This window comes from Canariomyces notabilis (genome assembly GCF_033297395.1).
Source record: "Canariomyces notabilis strain CBS 508.74 unplaced genomic scaffold N656scaffold_20, whole genome shotgun sequence".
NCBI lineage: Eukaryota > Fungi > Ascomycota > Sordariomycetes > Sordariales > Chaetomiaceae > Canariomyces > Canariomyces notabilis.
This window is the reverse complement of record NW_027041842.1, coordinates 410,447-420,435: the sequence shown is the minus strand read 5'-3', so window position 1 is coordinate 420,435 and position 9,989 is coordinate 410,447. Positions and strand designations below refer to the sequence as shown.

Genomic DNA, 9,989 nt, shown 5'->3' with positions numbered 1-9,989 from the left:
CGCCAAAAATCCCTGTGTATCCTTCTTTCGTTACTTCTACGCCCATCAATTTCCGAGTCTCTCTTATACCGCGCTAGTGCATCACGGATTCGTGACCATGACGCTGATGAACGATTTGAACGAACAGGCAACTGCTGACTTGTACAGAATTAACGTTACCCTCTCCGGTACTATTATCCTTATCTTCCTAACTTAATTCTCAACAGCGTCCTCCAAAATAACCTCAGCTGCCTTATAACTGGCCATGAACTGCCCGACAATAGGGAACGGGCTCGGCGGCCTGGGCAGCGCACTGCCATCAACAACCCGCAGGTTCCTCACCCCCCTAACCCGGAACCTCGAGTCCAGAACCGCAAGCGGATCATCATCCGCGCCAATAGCCGCCGAGGACGAAGCATGATGCGAGTAGACCTGCCGTCTAATAAACTCCTTGGTAGCCTCCTCAGAGCAATTCGTGCCAACCAGCCCAACGCACGGCTGGAACTCTGTAAAAGGCCCAACCGGCGCCTCAACCGCACCCAGCACCCTCCTCCCAAACTCCACGCCCTCATGCAGCGCCTGCAAGTCCTCATCCGCGTTCTCCGCCCAAAAGTCAAAGAAAATGTCAGGCACATCCCTCGGGTCCGCAGACCTGAGCCTCACCGTGCCCCCGCGGTGGTTCCGTCCCTGGGTGTGCACCATGGCGAAACTGAAGGTACTCGCCGGGTCGCCCTGCGGGCGGGAATACCCTGGATAAAACCCGCGAAAGACATCCGGCGGGTTCCACAGGACTAGATCCCTCTCATTGTTTAGCGAGACAGAGCTCCGCAGATGGGTGCTGTGCGTTGGGCCGGGGATTGCATAGGGGCCCTGGCCCTGCTGCCAGAGGGCGATGCAGGGGTCGTCGGCGCCGAGACCCAGCGTGCATTGTACTGGTGGCGGGGTCGCGGGGCCTAAATCGACGGACGCGGTCGCCGCGATGCTGATCTCGTAGTCGTCTTGCAGGCGGGCACCCACGCCGGGCAGGTCGGCTACCACGGGGATGTTGAAGGAGGTGAGTTCTGAGCGCGGGCCGATACCGCTTAGCTTGAGCAGCTGGGGGGTGTTGAACACGCCGGCGGAGATGATGACTTCGCGGCGGGCGTAGACGCGGTGGGTGGAAGGGTTTGTGGCGGCGGCGTTGCCGGAGCGCGGGTCGGCGCGGTAGAGAGACTTGCCGCGGAGGTATTCGACGCCGGTGGCTCGGGGCTGACTAGTACTACTGGCAGAGGTGTTGGGTTTCCCGTAAGTTCCTTCGTTGCCATCATGTGAGAAGAGAATACGGGTGACCAAGGATTCGAGCTGGATCGTGAGTGGGTTCGCCGGCGATCCATCTGCCTTGCGCTCCGCGAGGGTGGCTGCCAGGAGAAGATTGGCGTTTGTTCGGTTGCCCAGGGGTGTGTGGTGAAAAGGGAGGCTGAAGAGGCCTTGTTGGTGGTCTCGCTCCGGGTCTACCGAGTTGGGGTCTGTTCGCATTCTCTCGAAGAGATGGGCTTCATCGCTCTCATGGCCGAGGGTGGCGGCTAGCTGGCTGAGGATGGATAGCTCGGGTCGGTTCGTCCATACCCGCTCTGGATTAGCCGTCGACATGGCCAGCCAGCCGTCAAACCCGTGACCGGGCGTTCCGCGAGGTAGGTGGGTGTTGTTTTCAAAGCGGACGAAATATTGGCGCATATTCTCGTGCCTGTACCTTCATTAGCAAGTGTTACAGTATTCAGCAGGCTCGCTGGTTGGTGACTGTCATACCCCCAGGAAGCATCACCAGTGATGTTGGCAATGTAGTCCCAGAAGCTGTCTTGAGGAACGATAGCGGCGCCAGCGTTGTGTGCAGAACATCCTCCGAGCGTGCCCGACCGTGGGTAGTAGATTCCCAACGGCCTGGCGCCTTCAGGGGGGTTTTGTCCGACATAGTAGCCACCGTCTTCAGTTTGCCAAGTCAAGTAACGGTTGCTGTTCTGGACCTCATCATCTGCATGGTATCTCACAAAGTAATCCCAACGCACTCTCTCGTCTTCGGCAGCAACGTCGGCAAGAGCCGGTGCGATACTGACGTTGAAATTGCTTCGCTGGTCGTCACCGGCGTCCAGGAGAAGGACCGAGAAGCCTTTCTTGGAGAGCTGCGAGGCAACGGGTGCTCCCCCTGGACCGGACCCGACGACGATGTAATCGTAGGAGTCGCGATGGTTGGAGCACTTGGATCCCGTTGTGGTACTGACCAGAGAGGACAGGACGAGACCCAGCGCGCAAGGGGCAACAAGTTTCGATCTCATGGTGACTTTGGAGTCGTCCGGAAGTGATATTCAGAGGTAGACAGGCGTGCTGAGCGCTGAGCCGAGTCTGACCCGACAACAACACGATACCTATTCTCGCAAGAACTTCAACACGTATTTATACATCTAGTCATCCCCGTAGAATTCGACTGTATATCCCCCTTTATGGCGGAGTTAGAGACGCCCTCACACTAAATTCCGATGTTGTCTTGTTGACTTGCCATTCCAAGGACGCCAAGTCTGTAAAGGATCGAACGCAATACTTCAACCGGACGTAATATTCTTAACACCGGATCTACAAACAATGAGCGGCCAATTGAGCCTTCGAAATGATGCTCTACAGAGGAGGAGGCCTCGTCATCCTCATCTCTGATCCCAGAACGGCGTGCAGCAGTGAAAGTGGCTATGCGGATGGCAATCATCAACCTGTAAGAGATACTACCAATATGTTGGTTTCGAATTTGTTCGAAGGGACATAGAGGCCCAAGCTTGCTGTTGCCCTACTAGGTAAGAAGCTCTTGTTCTCCCACAAGCGTCCCTTGGTAGGTAGCCAGTCTGAGGGATTTCAAAATCATTGAAATCATAAGGACCTCTGACGGTGCAATCCCAGTTCTCGAGGAAGCACTGATACCAAGACCCTAGGACGTCGGTAGGCATTAGAGTTCCAAACTTCCAAGTGAATGTCCTGACGTGGTGGACTCCTGAATTTCAGTATCTTCATGCTAAAGGAAGGATACCTCTTGCCCATACACGTGTATGGGGTTCTGGTCCTGGATGAGAGGGTGAGGATCTTGGAGAAGGGCAGAGGGTAACCCTTACCCTAAGGCAGAGAGTAGTTCGTACACGACAGTATGACCTAGAGATCGTAAGGAATCTTGGCAAAGCGTCTTGCGTGCCATTGTTGCCTGGACCGTACCATGTAAGCAAGAAATGTAACTCGTACCTTTGTCCAGGGGATCCCAAAAACCTTCGGTATTGTTGAAGGAAGTTGGGATAAAGTCTGGCTCGCACAGACCAAGTTCCCTTCCTTCGGCACTTGGCATCTGTGGCTGGCCTGTGCGCCGCGTCATCGTACATTTCTATAATCTGGCGAGGCGGATCACCTGACATTCCCAAGACAACTGGAAAGCAAAAGACGTGATGCAAGAACAGCTATAGCGAAAACATTCCTGAAGGACATATCCAAATCTTCAGCCTCTCCAGATCACGTCCAGGTTGCTGCGTACACACAAGCCATCATGAGCACGCAATTAGCAGCCGCAAACCCCACAACGACCACAACTGCAACAAGAAAAGCATCATCACAATCTACATCAGCCTCGGCATCCCTACCCAAACCGCCCAAGAGCATCCTCAAAAAGACCACCCCGCCAGCCCCCCAACCGAAATCACCTCCATCATCACCACCCCCGCCCGCAACCTCCCTCGGACCAACCCGTTCTCAACTTCAACACCAACAAGACCGCCTCCGCCTCCTCCAACAACTCGCCCCCCCCGCCGTCCCCCTGGAAACAATCGAACTCCTCACTCAACTGCCCACATCCCCCAACCCACCCCCGGCATCACACCCTTCACCCACCGACCGCGCGACTCTACTCACCCACCTCCCGCGGTTCCAGCCGCGCGAGTACCTCGACCTGATCGAGGAGCGCACAATCCTAGGGAAATGCGGGTACGTGTTGTGCGGGCGGCCCCGGCGCGACCTGCGCAGCCGGTTTAAGATCTCCACGCGCACGGGGAATATCGCGAGGACAGAAGACCTGAACAAGTGGTGCAGCGACGAGTGCGCGCGGCGGGGGATGTATATCAAGGTGCAGTTGGATAATCCGAGTTTTGTGAGGGGCGAGGGGGGGAGGAGTGAGGTTAGGGTTGAGTTGTTGGTTGATGATGAGGAGGGGGGTCAAGGTATAGGAGTTACGCAGAGAGGTTCTGCGAGGGGGGCTACGGAAGATCAGGAGCAGCTTGCGAGGGATATGGCGAGGTTAGCGATAGATCGGGCGAAGAAGCAGCAGAAGCAGAAGCAGAAGCAGGGGCAGGCGAATGCTCTGCTTGCTGCTGAGAGGGGTGAGGGAGGCTTTCTGGGCCAGGACGGCAGGGTGGAGGTTACCATTCGCGAAAAGGCCACCACCGATGAGCAGGTGGTTCCTCCAAGTCGGGAAGATGACGCCGCCCATCTGATGCTGGAAGGCTACAAGACTACCTTCGGCACCGGGAGGAAGCCAGGAGAGAAGGCCAATGGTGACTCGGATAGAGACAGCGATGATGACGACGATGATTTCCCCACCATTCGGTTATGAGGTGGTGGATGCCGTTAAGGGATACTTGGGCGGTGGCGTTGACCGGTTACGAGGACATCAAAATGATACCCGTCTTACCTATACATAGAATACTGGGGCGTGATAGTTCAGACAGCCTCACCTCGTAACACTACGAGTCTGAACCATAGACCACCCCGACGGCCAAATCAGTCACCAGGCGAGATAGACCAGCGACAATGCCTCGGTTCCGCATGCTCACCACAGCCTTCAGAGGAAGGATAAAAAATTGGCGATCAAGCGTCATCCCCGGAATTACCCAAGGGAATCAGCGACACCTAGCGTGGGGCAACAGATCTCTCAATTTCCAGAGGACCTATAGCGCTGCTCTCACTACCTTCCAGAAAGACGCCGTGTAGCCATGCCCATGTAACCATCCCATAACCCGCATCTGTTCCATTTTGTAGTCGTGAGATGTATAATTCGTCCTGGCCGAGTATTCTATTGAGGATATGTTTTAGTCGCGACGAGGGCGGTCGCCGAACCGCCTGCCGCCGCGCTCGATGACGGGGTTCTGGGTGACCGGGACGACGTTGACGGGGATTGAATCGAACTGTTGATTTGGTATCAAAGTCAGCACACCACACCACACTACACCACAACTTCCCACCGGCAAATTCCTGTGAGAGAGTAGGTAGACGTACGCCAAGGTGCTTCAGCAGGTCCTTGGTCTCGGTGTCGACGTCCAGCTGGCCGCTCTCCGAGTTCTGGGTGAAGTCGAGGGCCGACACCTCGGGGACGTATTGGTCCTTGCGCTCGCGCTCCTCTTCTTGCAGCTTGAACGAGATGCCGCGGACGGGGCCGCGCTGGATGCGCTTCATCAGGTGGGTCGTGTAGCCGGCAATCTGTTTGAGTTAAAAGAACGGATCAGCATTTCAACGCCGCACGACTCTCGCCAACACAGGTTTCGGGACGAACCTTGTTGCGCAGCCGCTTGGAGGCGATGATGGCAATCTCATCGCACACACGCTTGTTGGTCTCGAAGTCGAGGGTCAGCTTGGGGTAGTACCGCTCAATGATGACCTTGGCGGACTTCTTGACGGTCTTTGTGCGAACGCGACCCATCTTGACGGCTCTTCTTTTGCTGCTGGGGTTAGCGGATGAGAGCTTTGGAAGTTTCGGACAGAGAGATTTCGCAAGCAAGAAAGGTCGGAGCTCGCGAAGTTGCAGAACTACTTTTTTTGGTCAGTGTCGATTGTGGGGTTGAGTTAGGGCTCGCCGCGCGATTGGCCGATTAGCGGAATGTGGCTGTGTGGCGGTGTCCGATATAAAAAGCGGGGCTCTGGTCTCAAGTGGCTTGCAAGTTGGAGGTGGTTCCAGACACGTGACAGTGCTCCCATAATACGATGAACTTGGAGAGACAAGGAAAGACAGCAAGCCTTTGATATTTAGACATTCGTATACTACAGAGAAAATTGTTGGTACAACAATAGGGGTGCCGTCCATGCCAGTTACTATAGCGACTTGCTGTCGAGCCCGTAATCCTCGGCGCTGGACATGGCAGGAGGACCGGCAGCATACCGTTTTCTGAGCTCCTTCGCATCTTCCCGTGGCTGGTGGAGCTGCGGTTGGACCAAGGGCGTGCCCAGACATTCCTTTTCGCCGAGCAGCTCCTGTGTGACGAGCGTGGTTTCGGTCGAGGCATCGTTGATGCTCATCAAGACCTTGCCGTGTGAGGACACCGTCGCCCTCTGAGGTTGCACCCATGTCTTTGCTCCACCCACAAGAGTAGGATCGATATAAGACCATTTCCCGCCCGTCTTGCTGTTCAACAAGCTGTCGCCCACCGGAGTTTCCACGACGAAGCCGGCCACGCCGAGTTTTGCCGCCTGGTTTCCCTGGGACCGATATGGCCGGATAACCCGTGCCTGCACGGAGGGATGGTGTTTCTGGGGCCCGTAAATCGGGTGGTTCTCCATGTACATGGACGTGCGCAGGTACGATAGGCCCGCAGAAGGGTGTGTGACCGGCGGACCGCTCTCGGCCCAAGGGCTCTTTACGTCGCGGTACTCCAGGACCTTGCCCTGGGTTTTGAGGAAGGCAAGACCCTCCTCAGCTGCCGAGCTCGGCTTCACAGGAGCCAGGTCCAGGAATTTGCCGACCATATCGTAGAGCATGGGGCGGTTGTGGCGCAGCTTCCGCAGGTAGGCGATGACCTGGTCCTCGGTGATTGAGCTAGCCTCGACGGGCGCAGGCGGCTCCTCGCCTTTATCCACGGCAGCGAGCTTGGCGGCTTCGTTCATTTCGTTGGCAATTCTCTCTCTCAAGAACGCGCGGAAGGCAGGGCGCTTAGGTCGGACTTCCTTGGCTAGCCACTTTTTGAAGTCTCCCTGCGGCATTCCCGATAACCAGGGGCCGGAGAATTTCCACCGCTGGTCGGTTGATTCGTCCTGCTTCTTCTTGTCGATAGCCGTGAAATCGAACTCGTCGTCAAACACGGAAGGTGTGGGAATATGTAATTGGGTCGCCGAGAAGGGCTGGCCGACCTGGGACTGCTGGCGAAGTGTGATGGGCAAGCCCAATGCTTGGAATTTCCGGAGGGTCATGCCATGGTCGGTGCCGGAGGTGTAGTCGGTAATCTGCTCGACCGAATCGATGGCGTTGACGCGCAGCATTGCCTTGGACGACTTGGTAGTAGACCTGAGCGGTAGCGGGCGTTTCAACCCCCAGTCTCCTTGCTTTCGTGGCGCGCTCAGTGTGGTAATGACCTGATGGGTCGGGAAGGCCTGCGTCATTGTGTCGGAGTAGAAGTCTTTCCCAGTGACATCGCTCGGGGGTTTTGGAATTGGTGAAGGCAGCGCGAACATCCGGGAGGTGCGAAGGAGCGCGCCTCCGGGGGACACGCTCCTGGTCGCCATTGTAGTTTCGTCGAGAGACCCGGTGAGCGCGGTTGACTCTTGCTGGACAGGCCGGGTCGGGTGTGTGTTGGAGACGGGAATCGGGAGCTGCGAAAATTCGGAGCCCTTTGGTTGGCTGTTCGCGGTCCGCGCTGATTCGAGATGCAACCCTAACCCTCTCTGTTCTGATTTGTACGGTCGGAGTTCAGTGACAGGGTTAGACACAGCCCAGTATCTTAGCGTTAACAGACTGGCTCAACTGGATGGACATCACTGAAGGTGCAATGAAAGTGCAATGTGGTAAAGATGCCAGGACGATACTATGTTTCCAGCAAGTCAATGCCGACGCCTTTCAGGGCGGTGACTGCCCACGCTGGGTAACTACTCCTTTCTGGGTATAGATTTCTAAAGAATTCTCGAACGAAATCAGGAAATCTATCGGCAATAATGGCCTCCCTAGCCTGTCTCATCAGACTCAACTGATACCACACATTGTGTAGCGTCAGCAGATGCGCTGCCACCGTTTCCTTGGCGGCATTGTGATGCACGAAAGCCCTGGTGATGCCCATGGCGCCCTCCTCCTCGGCTGGCCTGCAGCACGGGCACCCGCAGCCGTCCTCGATGGGCCCAAAGTCAGCCGCATACAGCTCCCTCTTCATATTGAGCACGCCGTGCTTGGTGATGGCATTGCCAAACCTAGCGGTGCGTGTCGGCCAGACGCAGTCAAACATGTCGGCCCCCAGGGCGACGCTCACGACCAAATCTTCCGGGTAGCCAATGCCCATGACGTAGCGGGGCTTGAGGTCCGGGAGGAGCTCGGTGCAGGCGGCGACAACCTTGCAAAAGTCGTCCTTGGCCTCGCCGCCGCTCAGGCCGCCAATGGCAATCCCCGGCGTGTCGCGCGCCAGCATTTCCCGGCAGCACTCGCGGCGCATGTCCAGGTCCAGGCCGCCCTGGATGATACAGAACAGGTTCTGCCGGTCCGGGTGCTTGTGCGCCGCGATGCACCGGTCGAGCCAGCGCACGCTGCGCTCCATTGCCTCGCGCATGCGGGCCTTGTCAGGGGAGGTCGTGACCAGCACGTCGTCTAGCTGCATGATGATGTCGGAGCCGATCGAGTTTTGGAGGCTTATCGAATGCTCGGGCGTGAGAAGCATTGGGGTTCCGTCGTGGGGGGATAGGAAGCGCACGCCCTGCTCGGTGATGTTGGCGAGCTTCAGGAGTGAGACCATCTGGAAGCTGGGCTGGTGGGTCAGTCAGAGAGAACTTTCCATGGCGCAGGCTGGGACACATAAGCATACCCGCCGCTATCTGTGAGGATATTGTGCTTCCACCCCTGCAGCTTATGAGCCCCTCCAACCGCATCCAGCACCTCCTGCCCCGGCTTGAGGCCGAGATGGTAGGTATTGTTGAGGCAGAGCCGACATCCCGTGCCCTCCAGCTGCTCCGGTGTAAGGCCTTTCAGCGATGCCTGGGTGGCCACGGGCATGAAGATCGGGAGCGGGACAGGGCCATGGGGCAGGGTCAAGACGGATGCGCGAGCGCGGGTTGTCTGCAGCGTGCCTGGTTAGGTTGGCTGCCGGTTCAGGGCTGGATGTCAAGTTGAAAACTCACCGAGCACCGCGCAACCAGCTCGAATGTTAGCGCTGGAGAAGAAGCCGATATTGTCGATGCCATCCTTCGCGCTGCCCACATCCTCCGCCTGCTGAGCGTGTAAACAGCTTTTGTTGAAGGTGAACTTTTGAGTATAAAGTTATGGAAGCCATGAATCCTTGCCAAGACCAGAATTTCTGGGATGCGTGGTGGGGCGCTGCACTGCGCAACCTGGTAGGCGATCCGTTCTAGAATGCCAAGCCTTGAACCTCTATCCGTAAAATCGGACAATATACGGAGTACTCCGTATCACTTCCATCATTGCCTGGTTCCAGTTGTTCAGGTGTCTCGTGCCCCAAACACAACATCATGGGAGTCCACTGATTATGTGCCCTTACAGGTTGGCAAATATCAGACACAATATCTTTGCTTTTAACATATTCATGGTTTTGCTGTTGCGACCATGTCGACGAGAAGGCAGGCACATTAAGCGACGAGATCACCGAATGCTGCAGTTGCGGCCCGCTTGTTGAGCCTTTGGTGACCTGGTCCCGTCACTCAGGTCTTCAGCCTCGCAACCGAAAATCGTATGACTTTCGGGAGCCAGCTGCAAGTCCTTTCCCCATTCAGGCACTCAGGTACGGGATGGTACGCTGCACACAGCTAGCAAATCTGAAATGGTCCCCGTCATTCGCGAAAATCCTTCTTCTCAGCCATCTGCCTGCGGCTTTGCAGGATTTGAGACCCAGCTTCTCTCTACATGCCGGCATATCCTCGTCCCTCTGCAACACCACATACAGCTTCATTTCCTGGGCAAATACGTGGTTGGCTCTTGTGCCACGCGACATCAACATAACAGAGAAAAATTGGAGACAGAATAGGCCTTCCGCTCGGCTTGAAACGTTCCTGATCCAATCCTGGATGACCAGCGTCGAATCCGCTGACGGCAATGCGCC

At 56.5% G+C, this 9,989-nt stretch overlaps 5 protein-coding genes across 5 annotated transcripts; 1 reads left to right on the top strand and 4 right to left on the bottom strand.

The window, feature by feature from the left end:
- Nucleotides 1–204: 204 nt before the first annotated feature.
- On the bottom strand, nucleotides 205–2,189 carry N656DRAFT_676354 (GMC oxidoreductase; the record flags this gene model as incomplete). The annotated part of the gene is made up of 2 exons (XM_064810486.1): nucleotides 205–1,702; nucleotides 1,765–2,189. Coding segments are annotated over 2 exons (1,923 nt in total), but the record flags the coding sequence as incomplete, so codon positions are not given.
- Nucleotides 2,190–3,406: 1,217 nt separating this feature from the next.
- N656DRAFT_830954 (uncharacterized protein) lies at nucleotides 3,407–4,985 on the top strand. Its single transcript, XM_064818615.1, has one exon. The coding sequence runs from the start codon at nucleotides 3,527–3,529 to the stop codon at nucleotides 4,583–4,585; it is 1,059 nt and encodes a 352-aa protein (XP_064667909.1). The 5' UTR covers nucleotides 3,407–3,526; the 3' UTR covers nucleotides 4,586–4,985.
- On the bottom strand, nucleotides 4,936–5,862 carry N656DRAFT_781973 (40S ribosomal protein S17). The gene is made up of 3 exons (XM_064815676.1): nucleotides 5,522–5,862; nucleotides 5,248–5,448; nucleotides 4,936–5,156 (listed from the first exon to the last, which is right to left on the bottom strand). The coding sequence occupies exons 1-3, from the start codon at nucleotides 5,666–5,668 to the stop codon at nucleotides 5,061–5,063; spliced, it is 444 nt and encodes a 147-aa protein (XP_064667908.1). The 5' UTR covers nucleotides 5,669–5,862; the 3' UTR covers nucleotides 4,936–5,060.
- A 93-nt stretch (nucleotides 5,863–5,955) lies between these two features.
- Nucleotides 5,956–7,540, bottom strand: N656DRAFT_781972 (uncharacterized protein). The gene has a single exon (XM_064815675.1). It carries the CDS (start codon nucleotides 7,459–7,461, stop codon nucleotides 6,058–6,060), a length of 1,404 nt encoding a protein of 467 aa, XP_064667907.1. The 5' UTR covers nucleotides 7,462–7,540; the 3' UTR covers nucleotides 5,956–6,057.
- A 220-nt stretch (nucleotides 7,541–7,760) lies between these two features.
- Nucleotides 7,761–9,597, bottom strand: N656DRAFT_757839 (Queuine tRNA-ribosyltransferase; the record flags this gene model as incomplete). Its single annotated transcript, XM_064813161.1, has 3 exons — nucleotides 9,055–9,597; nucleotides 8,742–8,992; nucleotides 7,761–8,679 (listed from the first exon to the last, which is right to left on the bottom strand). The coding sequence occupies exons 1-3, from the start codon at nucleotides 9,133–9,135 to the stop codon at nucleotides 7,761–7,763; spliced, it is 1,251 nt and encodes a 416-aa protein (XP_064667906.1). The 5' UTR covers nucleotides 9,136–9,597.
- Between the last annotated feature and the right edge of the window lie 392 nt (nucleotides 9,598–9,989).

What these genes read in the sequence shown, in the direction of transcription:
- N656DRAFT_830954 (XM_064818615.1), top strand. Translation starts at nt 3,527, where the DNA reads ATGAGCACGCAATTAGCAGCCGCAAACCCCACAACGACCACAACTGCA.
- N656DRAFT_781973 (XM_064815676.1), bottom strand. Translation starts at nt 5,668, where the DNA reads ATGGGTCGCGTTCGCACAAAGACCGTCAAGAAGTCCGCCAAGGTCATC. An exon ending in CCAAGCGGCTGCGCAACAAG is followed by an intron (nt 5,449 to 5,521) that starts GTTCGTCCCGAA and finishes TAACTCAAACAG; the next exon opens with ATTGCCGGCTACACGACCCA. An exon ending in ACCTGCTGAAGCACCTTGGC is followed by an intron (nt 5,157 to 5,247) that starts GTACGTCTACCT and finishes CCAAATCAACAG; the next exon opens with TTCGATTCAATCCCCGTCAA.
- N656DRAFT_781972 (XM_064815675.1), bottom strand. Translation starts at nt 7,461, where the DNA reads ATGGCGACCAGGAGCGTGTCCCCCGGAGGCGCGCTCCTTCGCACCTCC.